Genomic DNA, 15,408 nt, shown 5'->3' with positions numbered 1-15,408 from the left:
CGCTAACAATGCCCTCAGCAACCACACAGGATCTAAGAAACACACATGCCAAATATCAGTGGCCAGACCCAGACCCCTGTTAACTTTTCGTAAACTCCTGGAAGCCATAGTGGTCAGGCGGTGGTTTAATATTCAGATGGAGAAGGCTAAGAGTGATCGCTACTGGTTTTCCTTATGTTTCTTGACAAGCGCCATACCAAAGCTTACTATACGCTGGGCCTTGTTCTAAGCTGCCGGTGTTACGATAATACAGGCTGGGCACCATTCTTAATCTACCTCATTTAAACATGGAGGCACAGAAAGGCTAAGGGACTAAGTGTTGTCACCCATCAAATGGGAGGGTCGTGATTAGGAAAAAAGCATTCAGATTGTGATAACAAACTGACGACCTAGAAAGTCACCCGGCGGGGGGGGGGGGGGGGGGGGGGGTGAGTGGGGGCCTCAGAGTGTGTTGCCAAAATGCTCTCCTCTTGGGGCACACTGTGTTTGGCTGCCATCTATACCATCAGTTTAGTAAACTGGGGTCTCGGAGAAGCCAAGGTAACACAGGTAGAAACACTCCTCCCCAAATCTAAGGGGACCTTGCTCACAGGTGACTGCCCCTTCCTCGCCGGCTCTCCCTCACAAATCCTTCTGGGATCTGTCAGGGATCTGCCCCTGGCCTTCAGTGCTATATCAAAAGCAAGCTCTAAACACCAGCCACAAAGCCTATTTCAAAAACAGACTCTGAGGCACCTGGTACACTCCTCTGTTCAGTCAGCTGCCCCATCCTTCGCTCTCAGGAAACACTGACCCTCGTGGTATGTTCCCTCCCCACCCCTGCCCTTCTTGCTATCTGGAAACCTCCCAAACTTGACCTCTCTAGGCCGCACAGGCTCCTCGCAGAGGCAGGATTTCCCAGCCTTCAGTCACTTTCATTGCCTTTCTCTGGCCTCTCTCCAAGATACTGCATCTTGTTTAAACAATGAAGGCCAACCCCCAACCCTCAATATGATTTAAGAACAGTCCCGCCTACAAAAAGTAACAAAGGCCCAACCAATACAAACTCTAAAAGGTAAATATTTCCTTAGAAAGAAAGAAAAGGAAAGGAAAGGAAAGGAAAGGAAAGGAAAGGAAAGGAAAGGAAAGGAAAGGAAAGGAAAGAAACCCAAGAGTTATAATGCTGAATGAGCATGGTGGTGTGAACCAGGTTGACCAAACAGAATCTGTTGCTTGTCACAGCATTTCCTGTTAGCTCTGTGGTAGTGTCTGCAAGACTTATCTGCTCAGTAAATCCTCTCAGAAATGACTCAGCTCCTCTTGCAAACCCTGAGCTTTTCTCTGTCTCAGCTCTTCTTTCCTCAGCACAGATATCCTGTCATCTTGAAAAATGGCCGTCCTGCTCTCTCGGCACTGGCTTTTCCAAAAATAGCACTTCCTGCCCTGGCGTCTTCAATTTGTTCTGCTTTTGCTAAGATGTCCCCTTGCCCAACTGCACTGCTGTCCCCTGTGCTGTGGCTGGCCCTGGGGGAGCTGGGAAGAATACGCAGGCCACCTCCACACCCCCCCCATACACCTCAAGTCCCCAGATGCAGAGCAATGTCCACCCCTTACTGTCTCTGGTAACCTTGAGGCTGAAAATCAGGGGTGACCTCAGCCAAGGCCTGTGTGACAAATGTCTCTGCCTTCAACAGAAGCAGGACAAGGCAACAACCTTGTGCAGCTTCTCAAGAAACGGAACTTCAAAACTTCACACACCTGGTGCTCAATAGACAGGTAGCTTTAAAAAAGAGTAAGAAAGAAAAAGAAAAACAGGGTGTGGTGATGCTTGCCTTTGACCCTGGCAAAGGTAGAGGCAGAGGCAGGTGGAACTTTGTGAGTTCAAGGCTAGCCTGGTCTATATAGCACGTTCCAGGCCAGCTAGGGGTATATGGCAAGGCTCTGTCTATGTGGCAAGACCCTGTCTCAAAACAAAACAAAACCAAAAACAAAAACTCCCTCTCTGGCAAGCACAAGTATATTTTTGAGAGAGGTGAAAGGTGGGTCTGCTCCCTGATGCCAGCCTTATGTTTCACAGGGAGAAGTCCTGGGAGGCTGAGGACAGCCATGCACACTACCTGCCCGCTTGCTCTGCCCTTCCTCGCCGCCGCTCCCCTGGTCTTTGGCCAGCTCCTCTGGGTCAGCAGACACTTCGCTGGGTCCTTCAGCATCTTCAACGGCTTCCTCTGAAATAAAGGGAAAGCAAAAACATCAACAAGGATGGAAGCTGGGAAGGCAATGAAGGACTCCTAGTGGCCCCATGCCCCAAATCACCAACCACAAAACACAGATGTCCCTGACTCTGTCCTTATCTTCCTAGTGGCCCAGTAAGGCTGGCTGTGCTAAGGAGGCACTTCAATCTAGGGACTGCTGCAATGGGGCTATGAGTAGTGCCAGATACGTGTGAGCGTCAGGTATTTCCAGATAGGTTCTGGTGCTTTGCCCCAGCTCTCTCCAAATGAAGCAGTCACACACCCCTGGCTGGAGACGAGACCAGACCCAGTTGCGGAGCCCCCACTGGCTTGGCGGTATCTATGCACATGCCAGATGATGACAGGAGTTCTTGGAATCACGCACATCCCCAAGAGTCATAGAACATCTGTGATGTGATTTGCTGGCATAAGGAGTTCTACAAGCTAACCGGGAGAGGAAAAGCGGTGAAAACATACAGCGGAACCACCATGTCCCAAAGTAGGCTGACCACCAAGGGGAATGCGGTCTGCCCAAGTGGGCGGGGGGGGGGGGGGGCAAAAGAAAGACCCCGAGGTGCTGGGCTGGGTATCGGGTATCTCCGTTCTTCTCGCCGGCTAGATCATTAATCCACTGTACACATCTGATAAGAGGGAGTTGAGAGGAAGAGTAAGGGCTGGGTGGCTCAATGAGCAGCTCTGCAAACCCGGGGAACAAGGTCAAGCTCCAGGCTCTCCGTAAGGATGAGAAAGAACCATGAGGTTCCTAAAGCTGGCCCCTGATGCCCCCTGACCTCCATACACGTGTCACAGCACAGGTGCCTGCACGAGTACATTATACATGCATGCACGATATTAATTTTCCAAAGAACAGAGCAAACGGACCAAGGTCGAAATCACTTGAAGTGAGGAGGAAACGGAGGAGCACACCTCTCCGGGCTCACGAGCATGAGAGCACACGCTCCCGCACCCATCGCAAGAAGCCTAGACCAGACTCTGCAGGAGCCAAGGCCAGGGAACATTTCTAGAACCCTGGACAGGGTGGGGGTGTTCTAGCCAACATCGCCATCGAAATCACCAACCGCAAGCCATGCCTACCCCTTTTTTTTTTGGATACAAGGCTTCACACTGGGTCCCAGGCTGGCCTCAGCTCTACCTTTAAAATAACTGAGGTGTTATACCCACCGAACACCCCTCAAAATAGCCTCTGAGTTCCATCCCACAGAAAGACTGAAAAACAGTCACAGCAAACTGATCTGTAGTGGCTTCCAAAAAAAGAAAAAGAAAAAAAAAAAAACACTCAAAGGCAAGAAGGAACATTCTAGATCTGTGCTTTTCTGATTCTTCTAGGAAGGTGGTAGGGTATCGGTGGCTAGGAAAACAAAGTCCAGATATGGAGGGCGGCCTTCCTTTCTTACCAGAAGCAATCCCATGAGTACTGCTTACTCAATGTGACTTCAGGCCCCACTCTGTGCTGTCCCTATGTGCCTTTGTTGGCTCACAGCACCGCAAAGTTAACACTGGGTCTCCTGACCTTACCCTTACTTTGAAGACACAGAAACCAGGCATTTGCGGCCCGACATTCCTTAGATACACATCTCAATAGTAACAGCACGTGCAGTCTATTAGAGGAAAAAAAAAATGTCTAAATACGAAAAGGGTAGAACAAGTAAGCTGTACCGAAAGATACATGGGCCATCGTATGTCCAGGCAAGATGGTCCCTGCACGTTTTAGGCTTTTGGTAAGATGGTTACAGAACTCATCTTTAACGGCAACACCAGCAGTAAGCTAGCCAGTATTAAATTGGGCATCTGCACACGAGCTGGGTTATCTCAAATATGGTCCATGGCACAAATCAGTTCAAGTACTGATAAAGCAACCAAACGGGATCAGGCACAGAGGTGGCTCAACAGGCACATCTCTCTGGCACACACACCCATGGCCACCTTACAGGAAGATGGTCTGGCTCTTACAGTAGGCAGATCCCCATACAGTGAGGAACGGTGCGCCAAGGCATCTCTCGGCAGAGGAAGTAAATAGCTACTGGGCCACCAAAGCCAAGGCCAGCGCCTTGAGCCAGCTACTAGAGCAGAGTTCAAAACTGTCACCTGGGACTAGTGCCAGGGATGTGAAGCTTTCCAAGCAAATTCCACTGAGAAGACAGAGACTGTCAAATGTGAGCAGATTGTGGGTGCAAGAATATGTGAGAAAAAACACAGGAAGGAGCTGTGCGACTGTTCCTAGATCCCTCACCCTAGGAGCCTACCTGAGCCTTGGGTTGTTTCCTTCCTCGCTCCATGCAAATGGAAAACAAAGGCAGCTATGTTTCAAGAAGGTAGGAGGGGGACAAATTAAAAGAGGTTGCTTTACTTCAGGAGATGATGACGACGACGGTGATGATTGTATTTGACTTCTCTTCAGGATGTGTAAACCCATTCTTCTTCTTGAGTTTCTAGGCTTTATCACCTGTGACTTATACACTAAGAGACTGCTATAAACGTGATCTATGAAGAACGATTAAGAAACCTTTGGAGCTGAGTGTGGTGGTGGCACACCTTTAATCCCAGCACTCAGGGAGGCCACGGCTGGAGAATCGCCGTGAGGCAGAGGGCAACCTGGTCTACAAAGTGAGTCCAAGTCAGCCAGGGCTGTTACACAGAGAAACCCCATCTCAAAAAACAAAAAAAGAAAGAAAAGAAACGTTTGGACAAACCAGCTCCTTTTTGCAGGAGATCAGTGTTTAAACCCTAGTTTAAAACCAAAACAAACCACACAAAACAAACCAACCAACAACCAAACAAAACAAACCATCAACAACAAAACCCAGGTCCCATTTAGCCACATAGGAGAGTCCCTGCAGTTCCACCTGTGACCTACAGGTGTCGCCCTCTGCATGGCCAGGCCCGGGAGGGCAAAGCTGGTTGGGAGGCAGACAAGTCTGGGCTGCTGAACCTGAGCATGTGGAAATAATATACATCTCCAAGCAAACGGTCTAGTCCTGGGGAAATAAAATAGAACATTCATAAGCAGTTACACCATCTGTCTCTACACCATCATCATCAACAGTGAGAGGGGGTAAAAGCTCTTTAAAATGGATGAAAGCCCAGGCTGACAGTAACCGGAAAACCTTGAGAGCTGAATACCAATAAAGGTAGAGAAATGATTAAAAAACAGGGATACGGACTGCAAATCTGTCTGGACGGCTTGAGCTTGTGAAGCTTTGCAGACAGGGTGTGTCTTTACTTGTCCCAGAAATATCACACAAGCGCTCTCACCAAAGGCCAGACTTGGGCACCCACAGGGAAGTGTTGGCATCCTGGCCCCTTGACATGCAACATGCGACATGCGACATGCAACATGCCACATGCCTGATGGCCAGGGGTGTAACAGCATATGGCTCTGAACCAAAGTGTGGAGTGGAGAGGCAGTTTTCCTCACAGATCACGTATTACACATTCTGGCCCTGTGTGGTGGGGGCGACTGGTGGGGCCATTCCAGGAGCTACGTTTCTGTTTTTCTTTCTGTAATATAGACTACCGACAGATGGTGGGGACAAATGAAGACGTGGGCTGGCGATGGGTTTTATCTGGAAAATTCTGTCTTTTGCTTGCAGGAATTGGTTGCTTTCCTCTAACTGGACACTCACAGCGGGCAGCAGGCCACTCTCAAAGCTCAAGCAGACAGACACACAGTAGTAAGTTTCCCCTCGGAGCGTTAAAGAAATTACATTTTACCTCCTAACCGGAGCAAAGCAGGGGTGCTTTCTCAAGGGTACTTGGCACGACCTGGACATGGAGGTCACCTCCACCCCAGCTCCAGCATTCAGGCAGAGGCAGCAAGCCCAACGCATCCCGCATGCCGGATAATTCAGTGTTTGGAAAAGATACCAGAGGAGGGGCCTCAAAAACTCTGCAGGAACCTCCCTGGAAGGTCGTGCCCACCCTGGCCTTCAAGTTAGGAGAATCCTTCCAGTCTCTATGTATTTTCAGGGAAAACGTCTTCTTCTTCTTCCTTTTTTTTTTTTTTTTTTTCCTTTTTCTTTTTCTCCTGACCTGAATCTCAGACTGGCCTAGGACTTGCGGTGTTATGTAAGTTACCAATCATACAGTCTCCTGCCTCCGCCTCCCAAGTGCTGGGATTAAAAAGAAATGCCACCATTCCAAGAATATGATTCACTGGGGATGGAACCAAGGGCTTCATGCCTGCCAGACGAGTACTGTACCAACGGGAGCCCACGAGGCCCAGAAACACAAGGAAATTCTCAAAACAAACATGGCCTTCCAGTGGTACCCTCTGGCTTTCCCTGCCACACAAAACACAGCCTAGGAGCTCTGAGAGGTCAAGACACCTACTTCCTTTCTCCCCCCTCCCACCACCCCAAACAACTCCCAGGCCACCCTTATAAGGGCTGAGCTGTCCCAGCCTGCCTTTATCACTCTCAGCTCCTGGTGAGGTGAGAAGCAGAGCCCTCGGGTGCAAGGACCCCAGCACATAGACAGAGCCTAAAAGACGCGGTTTAGGAGGTTGAGAGGATAGGACCACAGACCTAGGGGAACACCCCATCCAAGTGGCTCTGCTCCCCCACAAACTCGAACTGCTCTCTACTCCCTCCTGGATCAAGGTGACTACAGGTTTCTCCCACCAGGTGACTTCTTCAGGAGGAGGCAACTGTGTCAGCTGTCAGCCCCTTGGGGATTTGTAAGAGTTCTCTGAGCAGCCTGGGAGTCGGTGTGTGGAGGGAATGCATGGATGAAGCTGCCAGGCCCACCCCACCCCAAAAAGCATCAAATATGTCACCCATGAAAGCATTCTGATTAAAAAAGAAAGAAAGAAAGAAAGAAAGAAAGAAAGAAAGAAAGAAAGAAAGAAAGAAAGAAAGAAAGGTCCTCCCACCCCCAAACAATAGATGCAGTGACGTGTCCATTGGGGGTATTTTACAAATCGCTTGCACGCTTGAAGGAAAGGGGAGTCAATCAATGATTAAGAATAATCCCTCTGTTCCTAAGTCTTAACAGGATAATGTAGATTAATTCAGACCTGACAAAGCCCCCACCGTGCCTCCGAAATCATAGAAATTTGGAAATTCTCCTAAGAATCGGGGTGTCTGTACCCAAGGCTCTCACACGAACGTTGTTACTTAAATAACACACCAATCTGTGATCCCCTAAGAATGAAATTGTTCATTCCCTTTTATGGGGGGCTGGTGGCGGGTGGGGGGAGAGGACGATGTTGGGGGGGGTAGAGGGGGATAAAGTGCGTTTGCCTGTCGGCAGGCTCAAGAGCTGAGAAACATTAGCTGTCATGAGCCACAATCAAATCAGGTTTGAAATATTTAGCAGTGGCTTGGAAAATGCGATGGTGCAGCTCTGACAGGCGAGGTGTGCAGACGCCCGCCGCTTTCCATTATAATGGAAATATCAGGCCTGTTCTGAATATGTATAACCCAGAAAAATGTATTGATTTTTCATTCGGCATTAAAAAAAATGAAATAGCCTGCAGCTGTCAAAAGCCTTTGTTAAAAGCCCACCCTTCCTGGAATAAGGTTTACCAGAAGCAAGTTTTAATTGTATATGGGCCCTCTTCTTTGAAAAAAACAAAATAACCAATCTGCTGACTTTGAAGACAGGGTTAGAGCTTTGTCTTTCTCCCGGGTTCGGTCACAACCTAATTAACCCAACCAACGACCACCTAGGCAGGTGGGAAACACCACACACTCTGACCAGCAGGGGTGGCACAGAGGGTGGCAGCTACAAGTACAGTCTCTGTGGTAGGTAGCAGGAGGGACTCTGGCTATACTTTGTCCTCTTGTCCCTCTTCCTCGGGTGGAGGCCCTGGACTCCAGGACTCACATGCTGTATGCCCCAGCCAAGCACTTCTGCTCTTCCAGCCTGGATTGGCACGACTGTAGCAGGGCCAGGGAACGGGCTAGTGCCTCCAACTCTCTTTGCGGTTTCTTGTCAGTGGGGAACCTCTACTGGGGTACAGACATTATGCTGCCATGCGTCTGCTTTATGTTGCAGAAGAGGTCAAATCCCACAGCATGGAAGCAGAGTCCTAAGGTCTACACCACTCGCTTCAAATAAAATCCTGTGTTAAAACTCTGATGCAACAGAAACTCGCACCAGACTTCGATGTGCAGTGCTGACGGACAGGCAGCTGTTCTGTTCCCAGCTTGTCCCATCTACAACGGCAATGACACAACTAGCTACAACCGTAAGGGAGGAACGTTCTCTCTTCCTCCCCAAAACTTCACTGGGACATTTGGCACCTTCCCTGATAGGTGACCAAAGAGACATTACAAACAGTTGATGCCCTGAGACCCCTGGGCTGCATCTGTACTGCCCAGTCACGCTCTGATTCTGAATGAAGCTGCCCAGCGATGGGTTCCAAACATGGCCACTTATCCGGTTACTCACCGACTTCCTTCTCTCCCAGACAGTCTGGCTGGAAGCTGTCTGAGGAGCAACTTGGAGCAACAAGGTATTCTGGGTAACAATTCTTCAACGCCAGGAATGTCCATCCTCCCCCACCGGCCCAGGTCAGGTGGCTTGCCCACCACAAATACAAACCCTTGTCTTAACATCTCTTGTCATCAGCTTGGGTGCACATATCCTTGCCTGCACGAAGAGCAGGGTGTTCACACATCTCCCTGACAGGAGGTAGCTGAATTTTTAATTTCTAAACTGCCTGTTCTCTTTTATACTTCTTATAGACTGACCAAGGAAAATACCCCATGGGGGCTGGGGGACGTCTGACATGGGAACCACTGTAGTCCAGGCAGGCGAGCTTAGAGTGGTGTAGGGCTGAGCAAAGCAGCAGCAGCAGCCCCTCGCCAGGGTTACTTTTGCCTTGACTATTTCTCACATTTTTACTGAGTTAAGCCCTGCAAGGTTTTCACGGCCTAGTACTTACTCCTGCATGTCATTTGCTCACCTTGGTGGTTGAAAGAAGCAAAGAAGAGAGAGAGAGAGAGAGAGAGAGAGAGAGAGAGAGAGAGAGAGAGAGAGAGAGAGAGAGAAATTAGTCAAACTCATGACACATTGTGTATACAAAACCACCTTCTTGGAGATGACGTCTATAAACACATTCCAGCCCCAGGCAAGGGCCAGGAAGAAGACTATGGGATCAGATGTGTGCCCACTCCCCAGGGAGAGGCGGCTGCTCACATGGGTCTTTGAATGACGTTTGACTTAAGAATTCTCTACTCTGCGAGGTGTGCATTCAGCCAAGGCACCTGGGAGCCACACCTGGAGTTTCGGGACACCTCTTGAAAGGTCTAGGTATGGGGCTACCACCCTCCCAGGGGCCTCTCAGAAACGCTCTGTGGCAGGTGGACAATGAAGGGATCCAGTCTCCTCGCCACTGCCCTGACCTCCTTTCCCAACCCCCATCCCACGGACCTGCCTTCTGGCACTGGGCTGCAAGAATCAACACTCGGAAGGCCACTCTGGGTATTATTAAAAATGACTAATTGGGGAATAGAGACCATTTACGCTTCTGTGTATCTGAAGATCCTGCCACTGTTTACAGAAGCAAGAAAAATGGAGGCCGGGCAGCAAGAAGCAGCCAGGGAAGGCTCCTCTCCTCCTCGCCTTCATATTGACTGCGCATGGGATGGGGCCTGTGTGGGTCTGGAGCCCGTAGCCTTGTGGAGAAAATTCCCCTTTCTTAGTTGTCCCTCCTGTGGGAGCAACACTGAATGGAGCTAAGAAGGCTGCCATTGTGTGGTCAGGAAGAGCCCTGCCATTTTTCCTCTTCCAGGCAAGGCCACTTGGTCATTTGAACAGTTTGTCAAAACCGCACTAGAATTAAGGGGGTGGGTGGGGGTCAAGAGAGGAGAAAAAGGGAGGAAACGCCTAGAGCCCGAGCTGCACCGGGTCCCATTTATCTGTGTGCTCGACAGAAGCACCTGGGCTGCCCCCTGCAGAATCCCAGAAAGGATAAAAGCGGATGTGCAGCGACAAAGCGCAACGGAACGAATGGGTTGCAGACTCGCCTGGTGGCTATTCATGGGAAGGTTTCAAATAAAATAAAAAAATAAAATAAAATAACTGAGAGGTGTGAGTTCCAGTTTGTAAAACACCAACCAACCCAGCTCTCAAACGGTCTCAGAACGAACACCAAGTAAGGAAAGCAGCCACGGCCCAGGGCTCTAGAGGCAACTGAGCTCAGCAGAGATGAGCTCCCTGGGCCTCCTACACAGCTCTGGTGGCTGCCGCTACGTTCACACATGAAATGGAAAAAGAAAGCAAATTCCCTGAGCATGTTTGTAGCAGAGCGTGATGTGATTGTGTTGTCATTTATGGGAAATAATCGCAGACCCATCTCTCCCTTTCTCTCCCCCCCCCACCCATTTTCCAGTCCAAATAACCATGAAAAATTACACTTCAATGTCAGTGCCACGACAAAGAAGGCGCGCTCTCTGGGAGCTCAGTGGATTTGCTCGTTTTTTCCCTTTCTTTGGACAAAAAGAAAAAAAAAAAAAAGCTACCTTCATTTGTGCTTCATTTAAAATGTGATCTAACAAATGCGTCTTGACATGTACCTTTCTCTTGCTCTCCTTACTTTTAAACAGTATTTTGCACAGTTTGACCTCACACCAACCTGAAATATTCGGGAAAGGAGAGACATGCAAAACAGAAGGTCCCTGATACCAAGAGCAGTGCCCCTCTCCAGCCAGCTAAATTAAGCAAAGTCACTGGGAAAAAATACTGATTTTGACTCAGGGTGCTACCTGGGAACCGAGGTTAGGGGCAGGGTGTTGTGAGTCTGCAGGACATGTCAGTTAAGAGGTAAGGGTCCCTGGAGCTGAGGGAGAGAGGAAGCTCTAGGTGGAGGGGGCAGAAAGGGGACTTCACACAATCACTCATGAGACCAAATCATTTCATGGACTTGAACATATCATCTAAAATATCTGGGGGGCAGAGGGAGGAGCAGTCAGAATTGGGGTGCATGACTGAGTGAGGGATGCAGACGGGGAGCCTCTTGGATGGCTACCAGTTCTTTCCTGCCTACCCCACCCCCCTCCCTTTGCAGAAAGGGGCATTTTTCAACAGAAAAGATCTGCCTGAAAGCTTTTTAACATTCCAGGTGTGAGGCCTGAATAGTCCCTACAGCATCTGTCTTTCAAATAAACACTGCCAAGCCTCCATAGTTGAAGGGGAGAAGACAAGATAGATAAACACACATGAGTGATGGAGTAAATTAAAACACACACACACACACACACACAGACATACACACACTTGCTCGCTCACGTGCACCCGCTCACTTGCAACGCCCCCCCCCCCCATGGCGTTTTCCATTACAGAAGACTGGTATGCCCTTCAGAGTCAAAAACGACTTACTGGAGATCTTATACTTAATGTAGAAAGGCGTGGGGGAAGGGAGGCCGTGCGCATACTCAGGCGGCTATGTACAAACGAAGGTGTATGGGAAATGAACAGGATGTACCAGAAATGATATTAAAGGAAGGTGATTAGAACCTAATGGACATACGCAAAAACCTTGAGGGATGGCGCTCATGACGGGAACAGCAGCAGTGATGGATGCAACGAATACAGGAACCACAGCTCGGGAAAGGAGGGCGGTGCAGCCGCCACATAGACCAAGGGTGTTTACAAGACTGGGAAAGGCATGAGTTGACAATGCCAACATGAACTGTGGAGTTTTAAACAGCTTTTTAAAAAAAAATTTTAAATCAAATTAAGGAAGAAGCAGGTAAGCATTTTTTGCTTCTGACCATCAAAACAAACAGCACAAATGGAGAAAAGGAAAGAAACAGAGCCCTGACTACAGTGGCCTGAGTACGCAGCGCAGAGATGACAGACCTGGATTCCCACATTGGATGTCACCTTACTCTTAAGTCTATAGTGTCTGAGGAGTGAAACCATTCAGAAAGCAGCTTTAACACACACACACACACACACACACACACACACACACACACACCGTGAAGCGCAGAAGCCAGACAGAAATATTCTTTTACTTCCGCCAGTGGATGGCAGAGTGGCGAGGGACCGACTGTCAATGAGCTGCTTCTGCCAGATCATAAGCCACTTACATGCAGAGTTGGTAAAACCGCTGATTCATAAAAACAAAGCACAAACAAAGGCTTATACTTGCCAAACCAACCCTGACAGGACAGTGATCGGGCCAACAGAAGTGGCATTTCACCTAGAGAAACACTGGCCAAACCCACTGCCCTTCCTTGGGCGGACCCAAGTGTGTGCGAAGGAGGCCAACACATTTGTAAGGCACCAGGCATCACAATGCAATGGACGCACTCACAGACCCTGGGCGTAACCTACAACAGACTCTTCCACCTCCGAGGACCTGGAGAAGCTTAAGCCGTCACAACACACCGCCCGGTACAAGCAAAGTGGCCAGGTCTGGAAGGAAATCTTATGGTCAGACCTGATACTTGGAGACACACTGCCACCGGTAAAGTCAAAACCTAGGCCATTCATTCTCTCCAGCTGTCAAGTCTCTAGTCTCAAATGGACAGTCAGTGGAAGCAACAGGTTTTGCGTTTCCAATTCCTAAGAAAACTAAAGTGGGACAGGACACTGGGGTGCAGGCAGGGGAAAAGCTGAATGTTTCCTGGCTGGAGAGCTTTCCTGCACTAACAGGACAAGCAGAGAGGATGGCTAAATTGTCATCAGGGTGGCGGCAACTTGTGCATTTCTTCTGTGCCGAAGGGAGAAATAAACTTCCTGGCTCCTCCTCTTGCTGCGGAGGAACTTTGGAGGTCCTGCCAATAGTCCTATGCAAAGCCCCTCTGTCTTACTTGGATCCCATGCAACTAAACAGTAATTTTCTAGGGTTTAGCAAAATACCGAGCCACACCCTTTTCAGAGAGATGCTGCCTGCAGCAGCTCCTCCTCTGGCCTCCCTGAGCTACTGGGCTTTAGATCAAGCCTTAAGGTTCTAGTTCAGGCACTCGGGTTTTCCTTTAATAAGGAGTTTATGGGATGCAAGGTCAGGCTTGGAAACCCTTGAAAAGCAGCAGGTCCTACTCCACGTGCCCAGTCTACACAGCACTCCTGTCTCAGGGCACAGCTACACAGAGCAGTGATCCTTGGTCATTGCCGAGGCTGCAGGGGATTGTAGCCAATGTCGAGGTTTAGACCCATAGGCCTCAATGCTGGGGACACTGGAAGACTTTACACCAGAGAACAAAACATGGCCATGAGACAAGAAATGATTTGGGAGGGCAAGTCTAGTTCTGTGACAAAACAAAACAACCTTAACACAGGTACGACTGATCTGTGGAGGTCTATAGCACAAAATTCCATTTACGTAACTAACCTGGGGTGTGGAGGCCCTTCCGTGCACACACTAAAACTGGTAAATTTTCTAGAACTCCAACAACAGGGAAACCCTTCACCTGAGATCCTCCTCACTTTTTTCCAAGTGAAAAATAGACCCTTACCACAACGGGAGTAAGGAAAGGAGACCACAGCCCAATGGACGGTTTTGCTTCAGTGTCTGGCAAGGACTTGCAGGAAGGAGGGACAACGCAATGGCAGTGATGGCAGTGCCCAATGAAGTGGACAAATAAAGTTATCCACGCATTTCCCCACTACACTTACCAAGTACCACCTCTCGGGAGAAAAGGGGGCGGGGATTGGATAATAATCGGTGGAGGAAAAAAATGGAGCAGAGTATGTCTTAAAAGTAAGAATATGGGGCTAGAAAGATGATGCAGCTCTTGAGACCATTTGCTGTTCTTACTGAGGACTGGGGTTTGGTTCCTAGCACCCACAGGGTGGCTAACAACTGCCTGTAACTCCAGTTCCAGGAATCCAATGCCCTCTTCTGACCTCCCATGGCACTGTATGCACATGGTGCATGTATACACACACACACACACACACACACATCTATGAACTCACTCAGCTACTAAAGAACTATGGGAAAAAGTCAGAAATAGGAAATATCTAAGATACACTGGGTCTTCCAAAAAACCTGAGGGAAGGAAGGGTACAGAAACAGCAGAGAAGATGAAAGGATTCGTCAAACTAATGGGCTATCTGTGTGAAGTTTAGGTAGGCATATTTAAGGTAGAGGCAAAAGCAGAGACTTCTTCCACATTTAGAAAATTCAAAAGAATAAATAAATGAGGTAGGCCAAACAAGGAGCCAATGTGTATTATACAAGCATAAGACATTATAAAGGAGAAAGGGCTGTTTGCAGAAGCCTGGTCACCCGAGGACTCTGCATTTGTGTGAAGGAATTAGTTTGGGGAGTGACTATAAGAACCTCGGCTCAGAGGAAGATGGGCCAGGGAGGAGCCCGCAGGAGGATAAGGGGAAAGTGGCCACGTGACCAAGGGAGGAGGCTGGCACCTTGCTCCCTCCTCAAAGGCTGCCGCGTGGAGACTGGCTATATCTAAGTCTTCTCGGTATTTTGAGATAGGAGACGAGAGAGAACAAGAGCCAAGCTTACCAGAAACAAAACCAAAAGCCCCGCACTCAAAAACAGAACTCGCCCCTAACACGTCAGATATTCACGTTTCTAGGCAAATAGAAGATTGCTCACTCTCTGCCCGGTGGTAAAATGACAATCCCACACATCATTCCAGCAAGGAGCTCTCAGGCTTAAAGCCAGGACAAAGGACAACGCTTGTACTTTCTCTCCCTGCCCTCCTGCCACTGCCACCGCCACCACCTTTTCTCTTTTTTATGTCTCTGTGCTCTTTTCTGGAAGGGTGGATCCGAGAAGCATTCTGGATCCGGGTTAAGTCCAAGGCGTTGGTGACAGGGTTGCTGTCACAGGCCCGAGTCCCAGCCGCAGAGTGCTAGCAAAAGCCAAGTAATTGCTTTTCCCCTTGCACTAATAAGCTTTTCAGCAGGGGAAGAATTCAGCTTCCTGTAGTCAACAGACCCTTTTTTCCCTGCCTCTCCTCACTCCAAATAATCTAAAGTGACTGCAATTTCAGCCCTGCCTCTCCAGCATTCAGCTCTACTGGCTGGGGTCAGAGAGTGTCAAGTGAGGGCTTTCCTTTTCTCTTCTACTCTGCCTGCATGCCACCCGTGCTTCTTTGTAACTGAAGCAACTTTTCTTCCGTGGCCCAGCCATTATGTGGGCAGCACATGGACTATGCCTTCCAGGAAATGTCTCTTACGGCCCAGACAGCACTGGAAGGAAATCTCTTTGCTGTGAACTGAACAACTGATTCAGAATGACCAGCTGCAA

At 49.1% G+C, this 15,408-nt stretch overlaps 1 protein-coding gene across 5 annotated transcripts in view; it reads right to left on the bottom strand.

The window, feature by feature from the left end:
- The window catches only part of Zfhx3 (zinc finger homeobox 3), a 235,895-nt gene that overhangs the window by 40,292 nt on the left and 180,195 nt on the right, over window positions 1-15,408 (bottom strand). For all 5 annotated transcript variants that reach the window (XM_051169206.1, XM_051169204.1, XM_051169208.1 and 2 more), the window contains one exon: window positions 2,097-2,204. In XM_051169206.1, coding sequence (XP_051025163.1) covers window positions 2,097-2,204 — 108 coding nt within the window. The remainder of the gene's footprint in view (window positions 1-2,096; window positions 2,205-15,408) is intronic.

This window comes from Acomys russatus, chromosome 26, assembly GCF_903995435.1.
Source record: "Acomys russatus chromosome 26, mAcoRus1.1, whole genome shotgun sequence".
NCBI classification, from domain to species: domain Eukaryota; kingdom Metazoa; phylum Chordata; class Mammalia; order Rodentia; family Muridae; genus Acomys; species Acomys russatus.
This window is presented reverse-complemented; position numbering and strand designations above follow the sequence as displayed.